Genomic DNA, 13,234 nt, shown 5'->3' on the forward strand with positions numbered 1-13,234 from the left:
ATTAATTGTGATTTTAAACCTGGGTGTCATTGAGATTGCAAATACAATGCTCAAGCGATGCATTTTTACTTACTAATGATGACACAATTAGGAATCAGACATTGGAGCTCGTGTTACGGACACATTTCTTTTTATCACTACCACATTAAAGTGTTGCGTTTCGACACCGGCCCTAGTTAGGATGAAAATGTACCAAGTCTGTGATATAAAATATGACTAACTATTGCTTAAGTCACTTCAGAATTTTCATATGCAAGAAAGCCATTCCCGTGCAGACCTCAGTGTAATAGACATCTTGCATTCCGGTATCTTCCCTCATGGCTGCTTCCTCTTCAATATTCAAGGTAATCTTCTTAAAAGCTGCGAGGCCACTGGGGAACAACTCTGAATCAACAGCAAAGACACAGAAAGGCACAAACAAATACAAAATAAAAATAAATAAATCAGCAAATAGCCCTAAAACAACGAAGATCCAAATGTGAATCTGTGTGAGTGGTGACCAAATAAACAGTCAGCGTGACCTGTTTCTGAGGGTCTGGTTTGTAGAGACACGCCACATCGAAATCATAACTCGTAATGAATCGCATAATAAAAGCTGAGACACTGCTTACACGCTGCTGCCTCTGGTCGAGATGCTGCACACAGTTATTAAGAGAGAAGCTGGCAACCAACTGCTGCTGCACACCCCATAAGATTATCAAAGCTTGTTGACATTGATAAAAGATGAAAATAATTTGTTTTGTTTTGACTAGGTGCCACCGTGCTGGTGTGATGGAATCGGCCTGTGGAGCGTTTGCATGCTGCATTTAACAACGTTCAGTGAACCACTGGTATGTCTTTTATCACCTGTGCAGGTAAATCTTCCTGGAGAACCACAAAGCTCTATAAAGAGTGAGAGTGTTTTCTTGGTGACGGTTGGTTGTGTGTGTGTGTGTGTGTGTGTGTGTGTGTCGTTAGTCACATCCTCATGGTGTCAGTTAAAGGGACAGTTCACCCCACAATCTAAAATCTAGGAATCTAAATTGATTAATACTACTGGGACTTTTATTAATGCTGCCCACACTGCTTGGATGTTCAATTACAGTATAAGTGTAAGCCACAAATGGAGGTAAAGGCATTGTTTGTGCATGTGTGTGTGTAGAGTAGATGTGCAGAGGGCCTTACTTTTCCTGTGTAGGTATTCTGCAACCAGTGCAGCCACATGAACGTAGCACATGGCCGCCTGTGGAGACAACAACAAACACCAGCAGATTTAGAGAATATTCACAAAGCACACCAAGAGTGGACACATGCAGCTCTATAGGGAACTAAAAGGGCAAAACCCTGTCGCAGAGTCAGAGAGGCCAATGTGAGATTGCAGTCAGCAACTCATTAATGTCATTACATATCACTACGGTGACTGGTTTATTGTTTGTTATATTCAGCCACACCTTATCTACACTGGCAGCTTATCACCGGTGAAAAAAAGAATGTACGGTGGCCTGACAGCTGCCAGGCAGGAAGTAATACAACTAAATAAATAAATGGAAGCATAAAAGACTAAATTAAAACAAACAGAATAAGAAAAACAAAGCATAAAATATAATTAAAAATAAAGAAAACAGAATGTCAAAAATCAAACAAACAGAAAAACAAAAACAAAAACAGAATAAAACCAAATCTAATCTCATGTTTTAGGATAGCTTTGCTGGTTGCTGTGCTGTCATCTTGTCTTTCCTCTTTGCCTTATGTGTAATGAAAACAGTAAAATAAATAAATACACCTCAACTCAAGCTAACAGTCTATCCACTGGACCACCCAAGTTCCACCTCTGTGTCAACCCTGACTTCTGACCTCCGGAGAGAAACATCAATTTCATTCAGCAAAACATCACATTGTTATTACAACCTAATTCAAGTAAAGTAGCAGTAGAATGGTGCATGACGTTTCTTTGGTGAGTGTGCACAGTATAACTGTGAAGCTTGATTACTCATCTTTTAACTCAATATCAGTCTCTTTCGTTTACACTGAAATAGAATGAAACGTTTATTTCTTAGCAACCAGAAATAAACGTATTATTGCAGCTTTACCAAAATAAAAAGGACAAACATTGACCTGACTTTTCTGTTTCGTGTTTGATATTGTAAAATCATTGTAAACATTAACAAACACCAGGTGCTTCTTAGAAACCTGAAGTGGACTGACTCACTCTGTGCGACTAGAATGTACTGTTTAAGGTGTTTGCTTTGGTGTCGCACCTGAGCAAGACTGTGCTTGTGTCACAAGCACATTGTTGTAAGTGAACGAGAAAGGAGGTAAGATTGTATGCAAAAATGTCTAAAAGCGCTAACAGAAACCTGGTTATGCTGGTGCGCATTATTTCTATAGAGTTATCTGAAAACAGGTATACATGATAAGACAAAGAAATAAGAGACCAATGAACACACAACACGAAGAGAACATTCAAAGTCGGCCTGCTGATACCTCAGAGAGATCTCCGTTCTTGAGGTGTGCCCGGGCCATGCTGTCCAGCCAGGTCCGTCTCAGTTCAGGAGTGCTGGCGTAGGACCGGGCCAGGCTGTACTGGAGGTCCAGCAGCATCTCCGGGTCTCTCTCGTGCTCCCTCATCTGGGCCGTGGCCATCAGTACTGTGCGGATCCGCTTGGTCAGACCCTTCACTTCACTGGGGAAGGCTGTGGACTGGAGATGATAGGCAAACAGAAGGATAGACACAAACACACAGACTTGTGAAACCATGATCGAATCTATTTGAAAAACAAATCTAACTAAAACTATCCTGCTCATTTGCACACTAATTGGAATTCTTCATGGCTGATTTGTTAGTCTTAGACAAAGTTATCTTTAATCACAGCGCACTCTCTGTTTTGAAATAAGGACAACATGAAATATCACGTAAATCGCTGCTGTGCTGATCAAGTGATTGCAGCTACTTGAGGTGGACGTGTAAGGGAGGCATCACAGCATGCACGGGGGCAGCGAACTCACATGCAATAGTCTCATAATATGCATTGTTAGCAGTGTTGTTTTATATTGGGACCGATGCTGTTACACACATTTGATTCATTATGCCAAAAACAAACCTCTACAGTTGGAACCCTGAACCTCTCTATGGCTCTTTGTGAAATAATCTGTTGTCCATCATCTCCACCTCTTACGTATTTACAGTCTAAACCAGTGGTCACCTGACCTCTGCCTTGGTGACAGGCAAGATCTCCTTAATGAGGCGTTGAGAGAAAAACACTGTACAGACTGGACTTACAACTTGAGGCTTTTTATTTGGCCTAATTGTAATTTAATGAAATCAAACAATTTGGTCCAGCTTTCAAATTGATGTGACCAAGAACACACTCAATGACTTAATTTCAGTGCAACATAAAAAGGAAATTATTTGTTAACCGCACACAATATGAACAAGAAAAAACACATTTGCAATGAGCAGGCTGGATGAACTCCAAATATTAATGTTGTATTTATCAACTGAGGTTACAACACAACACTGACAACATGCTCAGTCAGTTACTAATGTAAGTTCAGTTCAGCTCTGTGTCCCATCACTGCCATCAGAAGTCATGCGACTCAAGTCTGGGAGGTGTCTGTGACTGAACACTGTCTGTGAGCTTGTAGTTGAGCTCAGCACAGACAGCCAGTCTGACTGAACACAGTCTGAGTGCCTTGCTCATCAGCACAGACAGCCAGTCTGTGAGCTGTCTGTCAGTAATCTGGCTCCTGGACTTTGATTTGGGGATTTTCAACAATTCTCCCAAATTTTGTTTTGATTCTATAAACTCCACTTTCACGGTTTTCGGGACAAATTTGGCATTCATGAAAGTTTTCTCATATGGGATTCGTTCTGAACTTTGGTGATTACCTTCACATCAACTCTACAGACATCCTCAGATTTAAATAATGCTAATAATAATAAATATGAAAATATTTGAATCATTAACAATTAAGTTTCATATCCTTTCAAGATAATAACAATAAAGTGCAACCTGTGAAAAACTAATATAAATAAAGAGTTTTACTATGAATCTAAAAACAACAATATCGTGCAACCTGTGCAAAACAAAATTAGTACAGATATCTGTGAGCAATCATGTTTTATCAGCATTAGTGGCTGCAATGAGCCTGCTTTCCACTACAACTTTTTAAAACGGGGTTGGAGGCTTGATACAGCCACTCTCAATTCATGCTCAATGTTGAGCTTTTGTTTTGAAGGGCAACAGCAGAAAAGCCGATCTCACGGAGGTAGGACCTGGCGAGTCACCAAGAATCTTGTCCGTCAAGGTGTAACCTGTTAACGCCGTAACGTAAAAATGTACACGAAAGTACAGGCATTTCGCCATGTATTTATTAATGACTTAGTTTTATGTCTGTACTTTGTACTTTTGCAATATGTGAAGTTCTCAATAAAAGTATTTCTGCATGTCCCCCTGCGCCCCACCTGTAGTACCACGGCGTACTATGTTCCCCTCGTTCCGGGGAGCGCAGCTGAGAACACTTCCGCTGTGTAAGAACCCATTTTCAGGCATTCATGAATCAGGCGATTGGAGATCTTTTCTGACGTTGATCTTCTGAAGTCCGTCAGACAACATTTCAGAAGACACTTCAGAAAATGTTCGAGAATGAGGAACAATGCGTTTCTTATTTTTATTATATTTTGGAGAGCGACAGGGAAAGTCTCCGAGATCAGGTTGGCGACCACTGTTCTAAACAAACCGCATCAGTCGTATTGCCAAGCCACAAAATGAACAGGACACTGTTGGGACCACAGCGGCTGGTGTAAATAAAACACACACACAGAGAGTTGGAATCACCGATAGGCTTTCTGCAGTTTTTCGGTTGACTTCCCTCTTGGTTTGGATAGCGCAGCACCGGCTTATATAGTAATATTTCAGCCGTTCTATGTTCTTGATTTTATTTTATTGTCAGAGGTTATTCCCTCCTCTCGTCTTGTTGACTTCTACCGTACCTTCATGGCCTTGTCGCTATTCGCAAAGTTGTTGATGATGGAGAGAGACTCCTGGAAGCGAGAGCTGCCAGTCAGCGCCACGTCGGAGATCAGCTGGCTCACAGCAATGATGATCTGCACGAAAAGAAGGAGAAATAGGGTGGATGGTAAATACAAATCCACATGTTGTATGTAATGACAGAGCCCAGTGAGAGCTAATGGAAAGCCGGACGACCTTCTGCTACTGTGTTAGCAGAGGAGCCGGAAACTCAGCACGCAGTCTGTTTAAACAGTTTAAACACTCATAACATTCTCCACCGGCCTTATGAAAGCATCTGAAGTACTCTGAAGAGTGTGTGTGTGGGACAAAAGGCCAAAGGTAAATATATCAGGGTGAACAAGTATTGAGATCATGAGAGAGCTTGTGTTGTTCAGCGAGTATAAACACGTGTGTACATGTGTCCTCTTTCAACACTCTCCACTCTACCTGCAGGTGCGTGCGTAGGAAGGTCTTCCTCTTAGTGTACTCGTAGTTGTTTCTCATCAGCAGGTAGAGCAGGGCCGACACCTCGGCCCTCAGAGATCCCAGCTTGGAGACGCAGCACTTGAGCACCTCGCAGCACAGAGCCTCGCAGAGCGTCACGCGGCCCTTAAACAGCACCAACGGGAACTGTCGGGACAACGCGTTAGAGTATTAAAGGGTAGAGATGGGAAAAATTAAAATTAAAATACTGGTAGCTATGGAGAGAGGGAGGCATGCATGCATATATATATATTAGCAATTATTACACATAAGAATCAAAGTGCTTTAGTGAACAAATGCGCATGTCTTCCTCTGAATCAATATTGGGTCATGTTTATAGTGCCTCTCTGAATGTCTCCCGGTCTTTCTGTAAGCGAAACAGAAGCATGCCAGAACAGAACCGTTCCTGCTGCGAGGTGCCTCTGATTCACCACACAAGCAGCCACCAGCGATACTGCTGAAGGGTAGCATTCCTCGGGCGCTACAAGACTATTCCCTCACAAGCACGAGATTACAGCGAGTTAAACCTGATTGAAATGGGCGGGAAAACCAAATCTAAAAATAATAATAATATAAATAGCAATAAGGCCGTATGTGAACGTGGGAACAAGGCAGCAGCAACAGCGACAAACACAGGAAACTGATGTTTATTCCGTGCATCCGCTCTGTTTGTCAACGAGTCAAACAGCTCCGTACAGTGCGTCCATGTTCTGGATGATATAAATAGAGTAATACAAATAGAATAAACGAGAGAGAATGACTGCTGCAACGACACGTAGGATGGAGAAGTGACGGCGTCTCAAACAGAGCCAATCTCAGCCGGGTCGATTTCAATATCGCCGCGTGGCGACGTACCTTGTTGATGAAAGCCCTGAGTGAGGCAAAAACGTGTCGCAGGGCAGCTTCTGATTGGCCGACTTTAAGGAAGGTCAGGTAGACGTCAAACACCTTCTTCATCAGGGGGTTGTGACCATCGCTGTCCAGCAGTTGGGTCTGACACACGCGCACACACACACACACACACACACACGCACACAACTACATTTTCATACTAAAGACAATTAATTGGGAACGGCTTGTCGCAATGGGGACAAATAAATTCAAATAATTCAAATCTAAAAAGCTGACTTTGGGGTCAGCGGCTAAGCTTAAGGGTAAGGGAAGTAGTGGTTATGGTTAGGGTCCATGAAATTAACTTAAGCCTAAAAAAAGTGACCTAACTAAACGTGTGTGTGCGTGTGTGTGTGTGTGCGCACTGACCTTGAAACACTGAGTGAAAAGAGAGAGGACATCCAGGACACTCAGAGCGACCTCGGTGGAGATGTTGCCCTCCAGCAGAGCCTGATGGTGGATCTCTGCTTCTGATGGCCCTGTGCCTAGAACACACACACACACACACACACACACACGCACGCACGCACACACGCGCACACACACACACGCACACACAGACGCACACAGATGCTAGTATCATGACAGTGTACAGTAAGGGCTCACATTGCAATAAAGAATACTCCATTACACAATTCTGTGTATAAAAGGCCGCCGATTACCACGTTGTGTTTAGTTATCAGCGCCGTTTAATTTGCTGCTTTGAATACAGTTCACAGGCAAATTATTCATTGTTTTCTGGTTTTTAATTACACAAATAATAGTACAAAGACTGGTTAAATATTACTCGAAACATCTTACACAATTCAACTTTATTTTCTTCCAAGTATGCCATCATTAGCATGTATCTTACCAGGGTCATAAACGACTTGCGAGTCCAGCAAGTAAAAAAAACACAAAAAAACACACAGAACGTGTAATCTTTCGGGGACACATGGGTGGTTTCAGTGATGTAAAGTTTCAAAGTGGATTTTGTGCAGAGGCCGATGACATTTAATAGGTTCCGGAAAATCTAGAAAAACTCTTTCAACAGTCTTTCAACTTTGAGGAAATTCCCTATTCGCTGGTGTCCATTCAGGTGCAAACATGGTATTGTACATGGGCGTGAGTTTGTTTGTTCTGGGTTTTACAGCTCACTGTGAGTGTCTCTAACAACTCTGGTGCTTGATTGTCTCCAGACCTCAAGTCTGGCTTTGTGAGATTCACTTTGCATTAACAGTCTGGCAGTCTCTTCACTAAGGCTCTACAAATCCAACTGTCAGGTGTAAAGTTTCATGTTTAAACAAGGCTGTCTTCCAGGTTCCAACACTGAGACTGTGGATGGTCCGGGCTAAACTATTAGCTTTGTTTACTTGTGGAAAAAGTGATTTGGAGAACTGCTACCAAGAAGCAGCGTGTTTTGAGATAGAAAAAATTGATGACCTTTTGAATCAAAAAGTTGATTCAAAAGGTTTTCTTTAATTGAGTTTCTGCACTTTTTGTGTGGTTTCTGGGAGGATTTCTTACTGTTAGATTTGTCTATGTAACATTTCTTAATGCTTTGTTTTACTGGTCAAAGCATTATAATTTAATCAAAGAGACAGTATATATAATATGTACAAACTGATATATTTGAGTTGTTTTGTTGAAACCAGGACATTATATAGTAGTTACATGTTTGTGCAAATCGGTGGATGTCCAGAATAGAGTTCTATTTGTAAATATTGAAGGGATAGTTCAGTTTTTTTGGAGTGGGGTTGTATGAGCTACTGATCCATAGTCAGCGTACAGTAGATGGAGTTTGATCTTGCAGCAGTACTTTGCTCCTCTGCTGGTACTCCTGTTTGTTTCACTAAACTCCACCGTAGTAACACACTGACTCAGGAGAAGAACCTCATACAATCCCAATTCAAAACCTTCCTTGAATGTTTAATTGGAAACTTGAATCTTCATTTCCATTGTCTTCATTGTATACTCGCTTGTAACGTACAACTACATTGAGAGACAAAGTCCCTATTAGTGAGGCGTTCTACAACAATAGCATGTCAATTCCCTTCTTATATGGAAAGTATTGAGAATAAAAAGTGTGCCCTAAAGCTTTGCATACACACTGGTGTGTGCGGTTACCGAAATTGAGAGTGAGGGAGGCTTCCATGGTGCCGAACTGGTGTAACTTAGTCTGCATGAGGCTGGCTCGGTTGCAGCGCATCGCCGGCATTGTCTGAGACTTCCTGTCGGAGGAGAACAGCTTCGACACATATATGTCCTGACTCCTGAATGAATAAAGTGCCCACAAAGAGGAAAGAGAGAGAGGGAGAGAGACAGCTTGTATTTGTTTGAAACATTGATGCAAAAAAGAGGGTTTATATGAACATCATAAAGTAACCCAACACAGCACCCATTGGAAACAATGAGCGGTGTAATGATTAACCGAACCACACCAACAGTGTAATGTACCAAGACAACATGTCAGTGTGTGGTTGTGGCTGGGTTTCAGATCCATATGACAGGCGAGTCAACAGTCTTGCTGGTTTTCCAGCCTTACCGTCCAATGTTCCTCTTTCCAATGTAACGGAGCTGAACCACACAGGTCCTGCAGGGACGGGGAACATAGTAGAACGATATCAGCAGAAGAAAAGGAATGTCTTTATATTTTCTGTCCTGGTATTCTTTCCAATAAATGTTTTGCCTCAATATAAGGAAGCACTGGTAAAGGGGGCAACAGACAAGTTGATGATGTTCTCATTATGAAGTAAACCATGACATGATACCATCAGCATTTGGATTGGTTTTAGCCGGGCTTCCACAATGCTATTCTGTCCACCACCGGGTTGCCATCTCCCGGAAAAATGAAGGCTCAATTTACGGCACAAAGCTTTGAAAAACTAAATGCAGTGCCTCCTGTGCAGGGCAGCCAACTCTTATCCAATCAAAGTCGCCAAGGCTAGCTGAAAGATTGTCTGTTGCCAATTTAAGTGATTTGGTTCTAGATAGCTCACTCTATTTTTTTTATATATATATATATTTTACCTTTTCTTTCTTCTTTCAAGTCAATAAGAGGGACGACAGTAACGAAAGACTGTGGACTTTAACAGTATCAAATGTTTTTACTGCATTGCATTGGTGTAGAAATGTTTGTTTTGACCACTCACTCGAGCAAACTGAGGAAGTTCATGATGTCTTGAGGGCCGACTTTGTTCCAGTAGGCCATGAGAGTGTCTGTGGACAAAAACAAAGTCAAATGCATGTTTTTTTAAATTCTTTAAAACTGATGTGCAGTCAAATTTGAATAAATGGTTCCTGTGGATTTGAGATGGACTCGTGCAGCTAAATCAACTAAACATCCTCGATGGGAGATGCCGGGCCGACCATCAGTCAGTCCAAAACTTCATTGTTTGTGTAACGGCTAAACCAAGCTTCTGCGTAGACTCTGTCCCTAAATAGCAGAACTCCTCGTAACTTCCTGTGTGCGGTGAGTGACTGGGCCGTGCGGTTACAGATCACCACTGACCCTCTGACAAGGTCTTGACGATGTGCAGGAAGGAGAGCAGGAGGCCCTTGATCTCATACGGCCCCAGTCTGCCGATGGGAGGCACGGGGCTGCTGCTCATGGTGGAGCCACGTCTCTGCAGCTGGAACAACACAAACACACTTAATGAAGAGATATTCAAATTCATGGGGAGGGGGAGAGGGGGGGGGGAGAAGAAAATTCTGACTCAGCCAGACAAAATTAGTCGGTTTCGAGCCAACAACTTTATTTTCGAAACAGAGCTTGGTCTGCACATGAGATTTGTTGATGGTAAGAAGAATATAGAGTAGAATTTCCCCCGCCTTATACTTTAACAAAGACTGTTACTATGGATTCAACTATTCCGGCAAGAGAAAAAAAAAGTCCATGTCAATACATGGCTGTGGATTGGGAAGAACCTGGCGAGAAGACATGTATCATGATACAAGCCGGGTCACGATTCTATATATTGCAATATATTGCGATACTGCAAGCGAGGTGAATTTTTTTGTATCTAATCTTATGGTTGCATTGCAATGTTTACATCCTGAAGCTATCTGGAGTTCGGAGCAGACAAATGAGGTTTACGTGATGGGTAAAGTTCAGCTGTGGCCAAGAAGTGACATGAAGTGGCAAGTTTTAACCATTAGACTGTTAAACAACCAGCTACCATAAACCAAAGATGGTGTGTCGAAAAAGAGTGTATCTACACAGACGATAAATAATCTTCTCCAGTCCATCTACATTCGACCTCTGGGTGCATGAGAAAACAGCGGAAGCACTCTCAGCTCTGGAATCAGAACAGAGAACATGAATAAGCCTGTGTGTTTCCCAGTATAAACCCATTAATGTGTGTCCTTCGGCATGACGGGCTTGTTGCGTTGGTGATGTGTTCAAAGACAGCCGGCACTCAAGGGGGGCCCTTTTCAAAAGCATTATGGAGATGTTTTCTTTGTCATGAGAACATGCACTGTGGAGATTTGGATAGAAACCGTGTATGTATAGGGCGGGAGCCGTAGCCCATTGTTTATTAAAAGAATTGTAGCAGTCACGTGGGACCACCGAGCAAGATGGCTGCCTGACTGGATACGTCCCGGTAAACGCACCTAACTACCCCAAATTCGCTAATGATATTAGCATGAATGTGCTGTAAAGTCTTAAAGTGATAGTTAAAATACTGTTGGAGTTGAAAGAGTCGGTGGCTCACACAATATGTCAACGAGAGCGGCCAAACAAAATGCTACTACTGGTGGTGCTAATATTAAACTCGCAAACCCTGAAGGCATGAGCAATGAGGGAAGCGTGCTGTTGGCTATGCAACAGTCTCTGGCAAAAGCCATGGAGGAGATGGGGCAAGTTGGGAAACTTTTAACAGTTCTGCAAGCCGATATGACGGAGATTAAAGAGACCAGCGTGGGTCTGAGAACCGACGTAGACAAAATAACGCTTCGCCTAGATGAAGCAGAAAATTGAATCTCTCAGCTGGAGGATGACGGTAAACCATCAGAATGTGTGAGGAAGATCATCTCGGAAGTTCTGGGGGTCGAACTGGACGCAGCGCAACTACAACGAGTCCATCGAGCACCGGTCCCAATGCCCGAGGAAGGTCGGCCACCCAGACCGATAATTATTTGGTTTCTAAGCTTTCTGGAGCGGGAGCGAGTGCTGGCAGCTGCTAGGGAGAAGTACAGAAACAAGAAGGATATCATCTGGGGAGGCTGTAAACTGTCTTCTTCCCCGACATGACGAAGGAGACGGCAGAGAAGAAAGTTCAACGAAGTGAGAAACCGGCTACACCACCTGGATGTGCGTTTCACTCTCGCATTTCCAGCTGAGCTGCGCTTTTCATGAAGGGAGAAAAGAATGAAATTCGCAGATCACCGAGAGGCAATGGACTTTCTTGACAAGGAGGAGAGGGATCAGCGGAATTAAATATCAAATGCTACTTGAGCTCTAACCCGAGCTGCAGAGAATGACACTGGCAACAGACCTTTACAGCTGCTTCAGCGTCAACAAGTATCTGACAGGACTGCAACGCTCTGTGCTCTGACGCAGCAACATGAGCAGGACATGATTCCATGTTATTGTAGTATTCTCTCTACAGTCCAGGACAAGCCCAAATCACAGTGAGTATATGAGTGTGTGCACGCCAACTTGATATGGGACTTCGCACTTGGGCTTGAAGTTTAGGAGTAGCAAGTATACTTTCTTTTTTTTAATTTTCAAATCTTAAATATCAGATAAAGGTTGTTAAAGTACTGCTGAAAGCCAAGTGCTGTCAACGGGTTATGCAGGAATGAACAGCACACAGGGCAGTTCATCAATGTTGATCTATGGCTAAGGGTCTGAGGATAGTGTCCTGGAATGTAAATGGTCTACAAAATCCCATAAAAAGGAGAAAAAAAAAAAGTATTATACCTAAAATCCCAACAAGCCGATGTGGCTACAAGAGACTCACTTGATCGATTCAGAGGCAGCTAAATTGAGGAGAGACTGGGTTGGCCAGGCATACTATAGTTCATACTCTAGTAAAAAACATGGAGTGGCTATTCTGGTACACAACAAGTTGAATTTCCAATTGTTAAGAGAAAAAAAGGATGTGGAAGGAAGAATGATATATTTGGAAGCTAACATTGATGGAATAAAAATCTATGCCCCGAACATCGAAGATCCAGACTTTTTTCATGAAGTAAATAAATCAGTGGGGATAGATTATTTTTTGATAAGCAAGGATCTGGTGGAGAGCGTCTCAGACTGCTCAATAGGAACCATTGCACTGAGCGATCATGCAGCAGTCCAGCTAGAATTAGTAATAGAACCAGAGCGAGTAAAGAAAAACAGGTGGAGGTTAAACATATCTCTTTTCCAGGACCCAGGATTTAGCAGTTTAATTGTAGAGGAACTTGACAATTTCTTTGTGTGGAACATTGGTTTAACAGATAAAGTTGGAACAGTATGGGAAGCCTCCAAAGCTCATATAAGGGGGAAAATCAAAGCTTACTCCAGTAGAAAAAAAAGAGAGCAAGTTAAAATAGTAAGTGGTCTGGAATCTAAGCTTAAAGAATTAGAAAAAGCACTGTCCAAGAATCACACTGATCTGCTGCTTAAACGGTGGTGTAACCTCAAATTTAAATTAAATGAAATATATAATAAAAAAGCAGAGTTTGCCCTATTTAGACTAAAAAGTAATTTCTATGAAAGTGGGGAAAAATCTGGGAAACTATTAGCTAGACAACTAAAACAAAAAGAGGCTAGTTATGGTATACCAGCGGTCAAAAATGAAATGGGGAAACTGATGACAAATACAAAGGAAATTAATAGGGTATTTGCAAATTATTACAGTGAACTTTATAAATCGGAGGCTGATCAAGAGGTGGGTAAT

At 42.3% G+C, this 13,234-nt stretch overlaps 1 protein-coding gene across 4 annotated transcripts in view; it reads right to left on the bottom strand.

The window, feature by feature from the left end:
* dock11 (dedicator of cytokinesis 11) overlaps nt 1-13,234 on the bottom strand; it is a 61,746-nt gene that overhangs the window by 6,811 nt on the left and 41,701 nt on the right. For 3 of the 4 annotated variants that reach the window (XM_034557234.1, XM_034557235.1, XM_034557233.1), the window contains 11 exons: nt 9,856-9,976; nt 9,497-9,563; nt 8,890-8,937; nt 8,472-8,617; nt 6,735-6,850; nt 6,330-6,467; nt 5,439-5,621; nt 4,973-5,086; nt 2,464-2,679; nt 1,165-1,222; nt 278-384 (listed from right to left, as the gene is read on the bottom strand). In XM_034557234.1, coding sequence (XP_034413125.1) covers nt 278-384; nt 1,165-1,222; nt 2,464-2,679; nt 4,973-5,086; nt 5,439-5,621; nt 6,330-6,467; nt 6,735-6,850; nt 8,472-8,617; nt 8,890-8,937; nt 9,497-9,563; nt 9,856-9,976 — 1,314 coding nt within the window. The remainder of the gene's footprint in view (nt 1-277; nt 385-1,164; nt 1,223-2,463; nt 2,680-4,972; nt 5,087-5,438; nt 5,622-6,329; nt 6,468-6,734; nt 6,851-8,471; nt 8,618-8,889; nt 8,938-9,496; nt 9,564-9,855; nt 9,977-13,234) is intronic. The other variant, XR_004611478.1, reaches the window with a different exon arrangement.

Source organism: Cyclopterus lumpus, chromosome 18 (assembly GCF_009769545.1).
Source record: "Cyclopterus lumpus isolate fCycLum1 chromosome 18, fCycLum1.pri, whole genome shotgun sequence".
NCBI classification, from domain to species: domain Eukaryota; kingdom Metazoa; phylum Chordata; class Actinopteri; order Perciformes; family Cyclopteridae; genus Cyclopterus; species Cyclopterus lumpus.